The 12,428-nt window shown below is 37.0% G+C and overlaps 1 protein-coding gene across 5 annotated transcripts in view; it reads right to left on the bottom strand.

The window, feature by feature from the left end:
* The window catches only part of EML5 (EMAP like 5), a 106,029-nt gene that overhangs the window by 69,569 nt on the left and 24,032 nt on the right, over positions 1 to 12,428 (bottom strand). For all 5 annotated transcript variants that reach the window (XR_009726480.1, XM_061359954.1, XM_061359955.1 and 2 more), the window contains exons 6-8: positions 4,743 to 4,878; positions 2,704 to 2,905; positions 1,684 to 1,821 (exon numbers count right to left, since the gene is read on the bottom strand). Coding sequence is in view for 4 of the 5 variants with exons in the window: in XM_061359954.1 (XP_061215938.1) it covers positions 1,684 to 1,821; positions 2,704 to 2,905; positions 4,743 to 4,878 (476 nt within the window). In the remaining variant the exon portion in view is untranslated. The remainder of the gene's footprint in view (positions 1 to 1,683; positions 1,822 to 2,703; positions 2,906 to 4,742; positions 4,879 to 12,428) is intronic.

Below are 12,428 nucleotides of genomic sequence, written 5' to 3'. Positions count from 1 at the left end.
CAGCTATTTGAAGATTATCAACATTGAGCCTCCTCCTTGGAATGCCGCCCCTCTTAGGTTTGGGCTTGAAGTGGAAATTAAGTTTGCAATGCACAAGGCGGTGGTCTGTTTGGCATTCTGCACTAGGCATCACTCTGGTCTGGCAGACATCACGAATATTTCTCTGGCGCACTAAAACATAATCAATAAGGTGCCAATGTTTAGATCGAGGATGCATCCAGGTTGTCTTCCAGCTGTCTTTCTGCTGGAAGATAGTGTTGGTGATGGTAAGCTGTTGCTCTGCACAGAACTCTAGTAAGAGGTGACCGTTATCATTGCAGCTGCCAACACCGTGCTTGCCTAGTACTCCTTTCCAGGCTTCAAAGTTCTTTCCTACTCGGGCGTTGAAGTCACCAAGGATTATGATCTTATCTTCTATAGGAACTTTCTGAGTGAGGTGACGCAGGTCGGAGTAGATTTTTTCTTTTTCTGCAGGGTCAGCTTGCAGAGTTGGAGCATATATGCTGAAAAGAACAACGTGTTGCTTATTGTGTAGTGGAAGACGTAAGGAGATAATACGGTCGGAATGACCTATCGGCAAATTTTCAAGTTTAGAGATGATGGAGTTTTTAATCGTGAAGCCGACTCCAGAAAGATGACTTTCAGTTTTGGGTTTGCCTGACCAGTAGAGTGTATAGCCAGCACCATGTTCTTTGAGGCTACCTGCCTCATGAAGGCGAACTTCACTGAGAGCAGCGATATCGATGTTAAGTCGTGACAATTCATGGGCAATTAGCGCAGAACGGCGCTCAGGACGTCCACTGTTCGCTGTATCAAGCATGGTTCTGATGTTCCAACATGAGAGTGTCAATCTGGACACACGTTTGGAGGCAGGTGTATGCCTTTGTCTCTTTATCTTTAATTGACCGCAATAGAAGATGCCCGTTGGCCATGGCTAGCCAACCAGGTGAAGAGGCAGATGAGCTTTGGTTAGGCCACTTTTTCTAGGCCTCTCTCCATATGGAGCAAGCAGTGCTGTCCTTGAAAAAGGCTGCTTGGTCATTCAGGATGCTGCCGAACAAGACTGTCATCTCCTGGGTCAGACTTGAGCGACCAATGTCCTGAACCGCCTGCATGGAGGGTTGGGTCTGCGACTTCCAGTGCACCTTATCACCTGCCGTTTCGTCCCTCGCCTGTCGCTGCAGGGCTTTGCAAGTGTGGGTAAACCCTTTGGGCCTGCGCAGTGGATTTATTTTAGGTGAGGCACAGCGTGCGCAGAACTGGCCTCACCCTTTACACCTGAGGTTTATCTGCCAGGGCCTAGCAAGCTTGGACGGTGACAGCAAAGTCCTCAGGTCGTAGGTTTGATTAGAGTATCCTTCTCTTAGATGGATGACCTTACAGGGCTATACGAGCTCCATCTGCCCGGGTTTGAAGTTGGAGTTGTCCTTCTCCTAGGATGGTTGCCCGAAGGCTAGTGAGCCCATCCTGCCCACGGACACACTTTGTCTGACCCTTCATTTGAGAGCTGACTGGCATGGGAGACCCTACCGGAAGCAGAAGCCACCACCAGCATAACTCCCAACTTCACAAGGGCATGCAAGCTCTTTCCCCACGACAATACAGTGTTAATGTACAGTTTATAAAAGCAACTAGACACTAGGCTTGAAAGAGTTAATAGCGTATCTAATTTTTGTGATGTACCTGACTCGAAGCACAGTGAAAGAGCCATCCTTCATTCCAAGTGCCAGATGGATTCCATCAGTGCTAACCGCAGCACAACGAATGGGTTCCTCCATATTGCACCGGGCAATCAGAGCATGGTCTATTAAACTCCAAATTCTAAAATAAAGCAGTAAGTAAAAATGTAATGAGTAGTTTGTAGCTGTGCTACAGATAGCATGAAGCCTGCAATTTCTGCAGAACACTGAACATGATAGTGTCCTATTTTAAAAGCATTTTTAATATTTTCTATAACGAAATATTTTAATATTTTCCATAAGGAAAACATTAGACATAAGCATGAATCTTGCATACAGCACAGAACTTTCTATATTTAAAATATAGAGAAAATATCTGATAAGAAAATGCAGGGGCAGATTAATTTTGTTTAGCTTTCTGAATATAAAAATAACAACAACATCTGATAATATATACCAGGAACAGCCACTCTGAAAATTCCAATATTTTGCTAATCATTTTAGCCAAGAAAAATAAAGACTTTGTCAGTAAACACATTCTTTCCTATTAACAAGTCATTATCAATAAACTAGTTGTAACTAGATATTATAACATGTAAGTTTTTACTACAAGATACATCAGAACAGCTATCACTTACAAGACATATCTAGAATTCTAGAGCATTATTTCAATATTCATAATTTAACTGCTTTTTTGCTTAATCACATTATACTAAAGATACCTAACAAAAATGCCTGTTTTTCATTGTAACCTGTAACTCCTTAAAATGAAATATAGAATACTTGTGTATGAGAGCTTAATGTTAGCCTAAATTAAATTTGTTCAGGTTTTGTACACTTCATTTTTTGTGAAATAATACATTTCTACTATATTTTATTACTGGAGATTAAGTTACACTAATTTCATGTGTAACTTTACTGGATCAATGCCACATTTTTAAATATCTACATTTTTATCAGGTCATCTACAAAATGAGCTGTTTGTATAAACTGTACACAGTTAAACAAACAAACAATATTTAACCTGACTGATCGATCATCACTTCCAGTCATTGCTAGAGGTTTTGTAGGATGGACAGCCAAAGCCCAGAGCTCTCCTTCACAGTGCCCCTGCATTATCAGGAAAGGCTTATTACGCTCATGCACCACAATTTCAAAAATTTCACTGTCTTGTGTCCCAACAAGTATATGGTCTCCTCGCCAGCAAACACTTCTTACAGACAGACCTGTAGAAGAGATTGTTACTAAAAGATACATCCTGAGAATTTGTGAAACAAAGGTAATGTAGCACATGACAAAGCATAAAAGAACGTAAATGTCAAGAAGTATCTATATACCTTCTCTTATTCCTCCATTTACTCCTTTTATGAATTCCACATAACACATACTGCCCTTGTAACGTTAACTTTTCAAGCTTAGTATTACAAAAAAAATAAAATGTGACCCTTATTTTAATAAAGGTCATGTAACCAATTCATGTATGACAAGATCTCTGACAGAGAAAGGTAATACTGGCATTTGTATCCGGAATTACACATTTCATGTCTTTAAATTTCAACAAAGGTAGCAGAGAATATAAATTACAACTTCTGATCAAACCACAGACCTTAGTACTAGCTAGATAAACCTATGTTTTATAAGTGACAAAAGCATCAGTGGAACATGTATTGTATGTAAGACAATCAAAAAGCCCAGTTCTCCCCAGGCTGTGCCTCAGATGCTCCCCCTAAAGCAAGTCTCTGTAACATCTTAATACTATCCAGAATTATTTTTCTCACTAAATAGAAAACAAAACTAAATCAAAACAAGACAACATACAAAGAGATGAAAAGGGTTTATGATGGAGTTCCAATGTGGATTTCTAGTAACTAATTCAGTTTATAGGCTTACAGTGAAAGTGAGCAGTCAGAGGATGTACTTGTTTATAGATAAGGTTGAGAACAACAAAATGGAAGTTAGGACTGCTGTAACTGGGAATCCAGACTTGGGTGCCCAATTTTAGGAATATGCACCTTTTAAAACAGGCTGTGTTTGTTAACTTTGACAGTGCAACTTAATTTTGCCAGTTTCAGGTGCAGATAACCAGATGGTAGCAATGCCTAACTTGATTCACTTTGCCTTAATTTCTGTGGAGAATAACTCAAGAATGATATTTGAAAAGTTACTCTGCATTAATATGAGGCAGAGTTTTATCTATCAGTTGAAAAGAATATTGTACTGATATGAGTTGATATGCTTCTGAAAAATACTTTTAACTACGTAAAGAGCCACCTTATGTTATTAAATTTACATTGAAGAAAAATTTGCAACTCAGAACAGTGAATGGGTGGGTTAGCAGACCAGTCAATTATTTATTGACCCTGAATATCTGATTGCCATCAGACACTGGACCACACTGCCAAATTCTTTGCAAGATGCTAGAAAATAATTAAGTGACTGTGGGCAAAGAAAACCGAATGCCAACAAAAGCAATGCTGTAAGTGACATTAGTGCTTTAGTATACTTTTGTGTTCTGTTCCTGAACCACTACACCAACAATATCTAGAACACTAACAAAACATGCTACAGACTGCCGCATTTAAAATTTTAGCATGACAAACTGTAATTGAAGATACAGGTATATGCAAGCAGCATTCTAAGTTCTATGAAACTGTAGATAACTTCTAAATAGTTTTTGCAAAAATTTAGATAACTAACAAGTGCAATTTTGTACTCCCCTGTTTTACACTGTAGAACTCACTGTCTCTTTTAAGTTAAGGTTTTACTGCTCCGTATTAAAAACTACTGTACTACAAAAAAGATGTGCATTTTATTGAATTAAAGAAAAAAAAAAAATCTGTGTCTACAACTTCACAGTATGTTTCGCAGTAACTCTGAAAGACTATGTGATTTTCACACTAGTGTCATGATCAAATTTCTTTTCTAGCAAATAATTCACAGTAACATACATGAAACAATCTTTTTGGTTGTTGGTTTGGTTGGTTTTTTTTAAGTCTTTTTTGTTCAAAACACTGGTAAATTTCCTACCCTATTGGTATACCAAAATCACAGACTTCTTTTTACCTTTATAACCTTGGTCTGTTTCCCTGAGATCAATCACAGTAATTGGTTTAAAATTTAAGTCCCACAAGCGAACACAGCCATCCCTGCCACCAGTGGCAAACCCCTCTTCACATGCATTCATGCTGAAGATTCCTGCCTAAAGAGAGAAGAAAGTCATTTTTAACAGTATACACAGATTAGATACATCAATACAGAAAATGGAACTCTTGCTCATGCTGGTATTGACTGTCTTCCCGTCTTCCTACCTGTTATGCTGCTGACAATAGCATAAACATATGCAACTAATACAAGCTTTAAATATGAGTCAAATAAATATAGAAGCAAACTCAAATATGAGCAGAATTCACAATGATAATAAGATATAAAAATTTTTGCAATACTGCTTTTATCATGAGGTTGACTGTAGTGATGTTGCTTCTTATCCCTAGAATTTACTTTCATATCCTCTTGCCTTAGGGCCGGGTCCACCTCCCACAAATGTCAGAAGGATGATCTCCGCTAATCTCCATCAGGCTTGTTTCAGGGCCTTTGTTGCTATTACTCAGCTTCTATGCAACCAGGCAGAAAATATTAGGCATGTTTTATATTTTAAGCTAAGAAAGATGGATTTAATATTTAAATTTAGAAGCAAAATACAGAGGAACACAGTGATCACTTTATGCCATTTAAAACTACATAATATAAAGCTCTTATTTTAAAGGTAGACATCAGGAAACCAAACCTAACACATTTTCTTTAACTTACTTGATATATGCTTTTTCAGGATAAAGACAAGGCAAGGATAGATCTATTAATAAATAGATATATTAACAGATATATTAAACAGATACCATATCTACATAACCACTGCATTTGATGTATACATGATACCTCATCTAAAGAGTACACACCCTTTGGACTCACTAGTCTTATTTCCAGAAGTAGCTCACACATTTCAGTGAGCAAAGATGCTGAAAAGGCAACTTTGGGTAATAAGCCTATTAGAAGTAAAAAAGAAAAAAAAATAATTCTGTATTTGTTCAAAATATTTAAAATCCACCTATGACAAAATAAAACAGGAGAACATTAAAAACCATGGAAGGAAAACCTTGTCTCCATACTCCTGTCTAAAAGAAGTAGAACAGCCAGTAACATGTGTGTATCTTCTATAATACTGTTCTGAAATTTCTGTTCTGTAAAGAAGTAAATGTAAAGCTCCAGTAGTCTGGTTAGGGTAATGAAGTACATTAACCCCCAAAGTGAATGCAATTCGCAAATGAAAGATTAGCTTTTGGGGGCAAATAAAGCTGCATGCTTTATGCTCACAGAACAAACTAGCACCCAGTGTTGTGGGTTGTCAGAATTCCCAGGAACTCATGACTCTTCTCTCCTACCAACCTCTTTTTTTCTACTGGAATTATAACTCAGAAGAATATCATCATGGACTGATCATAATAAAGTATGGACTGTGTTTACTTCTCTAGCATCCGGTAACAAGTGCATAATTTTTCCAGTTGAGAAAAAAGAAAAAATAAAAATCTCACTTTTCACAAAAAAAAACAACAAATCCCATATTATTACTAGAACGTCAAATGACAATCAAAACTGAAAGACTAGGGTGACAACTCAGACTTTTTGATGTGTCATGTCCATCCTTAGGATACAGACGTTTAAGGCAAGCCATATTTTGAGGAGTAGCATGTGCCTAAACAGAAATGTAGTGGAATTTTTAAGTCATAAGCAGATTAGAAGGCTAACTTCCATTATCTCCAACATCCTGAAAATCCTCTTTCTGTTTCTTCAGGAGCCTGGAGATCTTTTGAAAATACAACACAAACTGTATTTGTTTCTGTGTCTGTGTGTATGCTTGTGTTTTACTGCATTAACCTTTTAGTGCCACTGAGCAAATAAAGGTCTAGAGGAATTTTGGCTCATTTTATACCACATACCGAATTCTGCCCAAGTTCTGGCATATTTAAATCTTCTACAGCTCTTTTTGGAATGCTACCTTGATAACAGAATTATTCTGTTTCCTCTAATTAAGTTCTTCCGAAATCCATGATTTAATTAGTCAGTATTAAAAAAAGAATCAAACATTTGGCAATGTGGGAAGCTGGCTGAATGTTCTGAAGATAAGATCAAGTGGATCCAGGATTAATCTGTTTTCTATTTCACAGAATATCCTTGTCTTGAAAAGGACATGCTGGTTGTCAAGGAGATTTGGCAGATGTTGTGCTTGCTCAATCTCTTGAAATGCAACAGGACATTCTCATCTCAGACTATGTGCCACTGGAACAGAGAATTAGATGAAAACTGGAAAAAAAGGTCCCTTATTAATGGAGACTGTAAGTACGTAATGGAAGAAGCTGAGCTTAGCTACTCTTCATGTAATTAATAGGCTGACACTTAATGGGGTAAAGACAGATTCTTTGCTCTCGTAGTTTAGCCACCCATAATTCCAATAAATGTATCCTTTTGGAAACTGCAAAGATTGTTAATGCAAATCGATTTTGGAGTCTTGATGCTTCTCTTAATCCTTCAGCCTGAAACCGTCATAAAGATAATTTGATTTTTGACGGTCAATAGCCTCCTAGCAGTAATGAGAGGCAAACAATTACACAGACTTTGATCCAACTGAATAACATGAGCAACAAAGATTGACTGTGTTCGAAATAAAAAGTATAGATCAAAGTCTTCAACCCTAAGAGTTACAAAGTTTGACATGAACTGCATTCTTCTGTTATAAATTTTCATTACATTTCCTAATGAACAGGAAAATTCTGGAAGTAACATCTCAAACTGATGAGCAGTTTTCTCAGAATGCAGAGTATTTCCTATTTTCCAGTAGAACTAGCTGGTATCACACCAGTGCTCCCTCAAATTTGGAAAAAAAAAAAACAACTCAAAACAAAACAAAACAAAATCTGAACAAGAGCAAATAAATAAAAAAATGCCAAGGTCTACCAGAAATGACAGTTGAAAGCTGGACAAATACAAAAAAAAAATAAAAATTATAAAGATGGTCTCTTCTCCATGAATATACTGCCACTGCTTGTAGCCAAGAAGCTTCCAACAGTGAAGTCGTCTCAGGTCTTCTATTGCTGCTGGACCTATCTTGCCTCAAAAACTTGATGGACAAAAATCAAGTGTTAATTTATCTAAATGCAGTAATTTCTATAAAATCCACCACACTTACTCTGACTATGTGATTCCTAAAACACATGACTGCAGTTAGCTATAATTAGGACAAAGCTTGAAAGATCACATGGAAACTTCAGCAGCAACTGACTACTACTTAGCAGGTTGGAGAATGGAAACATATCAGTTCAGTAATAAGTCCCGTGCCTCCTTCTTACTCCTAGACTCAATCAGGACATAGATGCTAACATGTAAAGCAACATATGTTGAGCACTTACTCAAGATATCACGTCTCCCAATATATACCTGCATAGCAAGGAAATGGATTGCAAACATTTAAGGATGGAATCAATAAGCTTACAGTGGAGAGCCACTACTGTGAAACTTAATTTCCTGTCTAACAAATCACCAATAAAGCAGTCAAAAAATTGGCATATTATTCAAAATGAGCTTATTATTTAAAAATTGAAAACAGTTGCCTATATGCCTCTCACTGGCTGAAGTAAGGGGACAGTTTCCTTTCAAATCTATGACTAGTCTAAGCAGGAGAAAAATACCACACAACTTAATGGGTTGGTACATGACACCAGCTTAAAACCATTCATTTAAGTTCATTATATTGTTTCCATCTATATTTAATTACTGTTCAGCCAAGTGACATAGGCATGCAATAGTTTTAACAGAATGCCTGTTATTTAACCTCGAGCCTGTTATTTAACCTCAGTTTCTGACATCAATCCACACAACTTTAATGTGTACCCCTGAAAGACTATCTCAAAATAAATTATTCAGCTGCTGAGAAGGCATCTTATGTATATTCACTATTCAAGGCAAAGGCACACAAGAATCTTTGAAGAGTAGAGTGTTTTAAAATAAGCATACCACTATTAATACCCCAGTAACATCTTGTACATACACCTTAATAGTCACAGACTACCTCGAATTTAGAGCATGTAAGATGATAAATAAAGACTCTACATTCCACAATTTGCACTGACACAAAAGTGAGACATCTAATAAAAGATTTATTTTTTTTATTTAGTCAAGGTTTATATTAACTCTTCAGAATCAGATACACTGCCTACGATTTATCTTCTGAAGTACTACCAGTGAAAGTGAACTTAGACATGCTTTCATGTTGGTGTTTTATTTCTTCTTTTTAAAACTTTCATTTTGGCATTATTATTTAGAAGAGACCAGCAAAATTAGAATTTGAGTTTCCCATTTCTATCCAGTGTTCCCTGAACATGAACTCTGTGCCTTAGTTCTTTCAACTGATCATTTCCATCTTTTCCTACTTTTCATTCCTACTTCTACATGAAGTGAACTCTCCACTCCTCTTCCAACTAATTCTCCAGTTATTAAAATCTATTTGCTTTCAGCTTTTTGTTTCTACAGAAACTTAGATAGAAATCTGACAGAAACTCTTCTTTCCTCTGCCTACAGTTCTTAGTATCGCTGTGACAGAAGACAGATAATGTATCTTAGCTGTGAATTCTTGTTTTGCTTGCTCGTGTTAAAGTTGCTATCTCTTTCCTCAGTTGCTTACACTGGACCAGCTTGGTTTATTTTTCACATTGAATTACTCTTAAAATAAAAAATGTCTTTTCAGCAAGGTTAACGATAACAAAGAGAGTCAACCTTTGAAAGGAACCTGTTTTCTGTACTAATGCAGACCGCTACCTCTGGATGGACGATGTCCCCACATGACTAACATGCTTTTGAAAATGTTTTCCTGCATCTCAGATGCCTACTGTTTATGCTGCAAGAAATGAATACATGGTACTTTATGCAAATAACAGACACACTTAATGAATGATAAGTTTAATGCAAGCCCATTGAGGAGTGACTCAGGATGATAAACAGGCAAGCAGGGATAACACCAGCATACTGAACAAAAATTTCTATCAATTCCCTACTATGATCATGCTGCTTCTAACAACATGCACATAAAAAATGTTATCATCTACCCTTGTGTTTTCTTTTAAAAGAATGAACAAGGGCACGATTTATAAAATTATGTGCAAAATAACTATTAAGTATGATAATAATAGTTTAGTATGGCTGAAGAGACATTCTTAATCCAAGCTGCCATATTTTGTTCTTACAATAGTCTGACAATATTATCCTTTAGGGTAATATTTTACTGAAAAGCAAGGTTTCATTTTGTTGGGAAGTAAGCTTCCAGAAAAGATTTTATTGGGTCTTTTTTTCCCCTGAAATTGGTGAGATTTGTAGTGACACTAATCTCTCATGAAAATGAATTCCAGAGCCATGAACTACTGCCCCTACTTAATTTTCAGTCCTGCAAAGCACAATTCCATTGAGCCTAAAGGACAGAGCCAAAAATAGAAGGCTAGATGAGACATACTCCAAGGTCATCTGAGCTCCATCCACTGACGCTACTGAAGATAAGGACCACAACACTTCAAATTTGATCTTGTGGTCAACAAAATTGACACAGCACATAAGTAATGGAGCAACAAGTGCTCTCCACATTTATCAGTTAGGTCATTTCACACTGAAAGGGTTGAAAAGCACAGCATTCTTCACAATAAACTGTTGCAACTCCAAATAATCCAAGTACAGATATGTGAATATACAGGACAGATGTCTCCTATAGCACCAAATAGGATGTGATGCTCTTTTCCTGATCAGTTTTGGATGTGAGACAAAGTGCACTCTCTCCTCTGGGAATCCAGTTCTGTATATGCAATATAAGCATTTTAGAAGTTTCATTTAACTAACTTCAGCAAAGAGTAGATGTCCACATCACCTTAGGAAAATACAGATCAGAACAGAACATTACTGAATACTAAGTATGAACACTAAAACCAGATTTGAATGTAGACAGTAACAATGAGGGAATATTTGAAAGTTAAAATATCCCTTTATACTTCTTGGCTTAGAATTTATACCTTCTTGAGTACATCCAATATTTCTATAAGTGCATAAAGGAGGGTATGCCTGTGGGGGGGTATATATATATATTTTATCTACATACACTTATATGAATATAAAGCTCAAATGCAAAACAGTTTTACACTTCTTGTTCATAACTTTTTCTCCTAATAAGATACACTGTCATTATACTGCTGTCTGAATAAGCAGTCCAGTCACTTTTAAATTACTAGTTTAGCTGCCACTGTCCTGAATGCACATTTCTAAATCATCAATAAATCAGAAGTCTTCTTAGTACTGACTGACTGAACGTCTCCCACATATATATAATTCATTACTACTTGTCCCCTCCATTCCACCTGATCAAATCATAAGAGTAATTTTTATACTTCAGTTACACACATACATCCAGTCATGCAAATTATTCTTATAAGAAAGAATAATTTACTGTTACTTTTACTTAGATTTTCAAAGCTGCAATACAGGAACCCACGTGCTTGTATTTTCACACTATTTTAAATTGCTAATAAGGGATTGTCCTGGGTTTAGCAGTGGCAGTCATTTTTCTCTTTCTTGGTAGCTGGTGCAGTGCTGTGTTTGGACTTTCAGCTGGGAAGAGAGCTGAAAAACAATGATGTTTTGGTTTGGCCAAGGACTTTGTGGGCCTCATGCTCTGCCAGGGAGGAGGGGAGCCGGGAGGAAGCAGAGACAGGACACCTGACCCAAACTGACCAAAGAGGTATTCCATACCACAGCACGTCATGCCCAGGATGTAACTGGGAGTTAGCCAGAAGGGTGAGAGTGGACTGCAGGATTGGAGGAGGTATCGGTCGGTGCTTGGTCAGGCTGGGGGGGGCGAGTTATCGGTCGCCTGGTGATGGGGTGTTGTATTCTCTTCCCTTGTTATTTCCTTTATCATTACTATTATTGGTGGCAGCAGTAGTGATTTGTGTTATACCTTAGTTACTAAACTGTTCTTATCTCAACCCGTGGGAGTTGCATTTCTTTTTGATTCTCCTCTCCGTTCCCCCAGGAGTAGGGGGAGGGCAAGAAGGGGGGGAGTGGGTAACAAGCTGTCTGGCTGTGGGTTAAACCACGACAGGGATTTTTAAATATTATCTAGAAAGTACAATGCCTTTCAAAACAAAACAAAAAAAAAAATCAACCTTCAACCAGCTTATAATAAAGCTTCGTAAATTTACGTTAGCAGCTTCATGCCTCATAGGTTAAACCAACAACATGCTTTGGTTTTAAAGCGATACTTGAGGAAGTTAAAAGTTGAAACTTGCATTACATTACTGTATATAACTTACTACCATGAGAAGAAATGAGGACTCTCACAGATTGGCATAAACAAATCAGACTGCAAACCACCAAGTCTTTTTTGTTCCCTACTTTAATCACAAAACCATATGATTTGAAAGAATATGGAAAATATAAACTTGCATGCTAAAAATATAATCATTTCATTCTCACACTAAACACTTTGATTAACAGAAAATCTCATCAAGCCCTTTCGAAAAAATTTAACTTTCACTAATGCCGTCACTTTACAAAGCTGTATAACGTTCTAAAAAGCTGAATGAACACAGTAAAAGGCAGCAACACTGAACAAGAAAGAGTGATTGAGTCCAGCTAAAACAACTAAATCAATGTGTCTACAAACAA

This window comes from Neopsephotus bourkii, unplaced genomic scaffold (genome assembly GCF_033783945.1).
Source record: "Neopsephotus bourkii isolate Nb327-2 ecotype Australia unplaced genomic scaffold, CSIRO-AGI_Nbou_v1 NB_998, whole genome shotgun sequence".
NCBI lineage: Eukaryota > Metazoa > Chordata > Aves > Psittaciformes > Psittacidae > Neopsephotus > Neopsephotus bourkii.
This window is presented reverse-complemented; position numbering and strand designations above follow the sequence as displayed.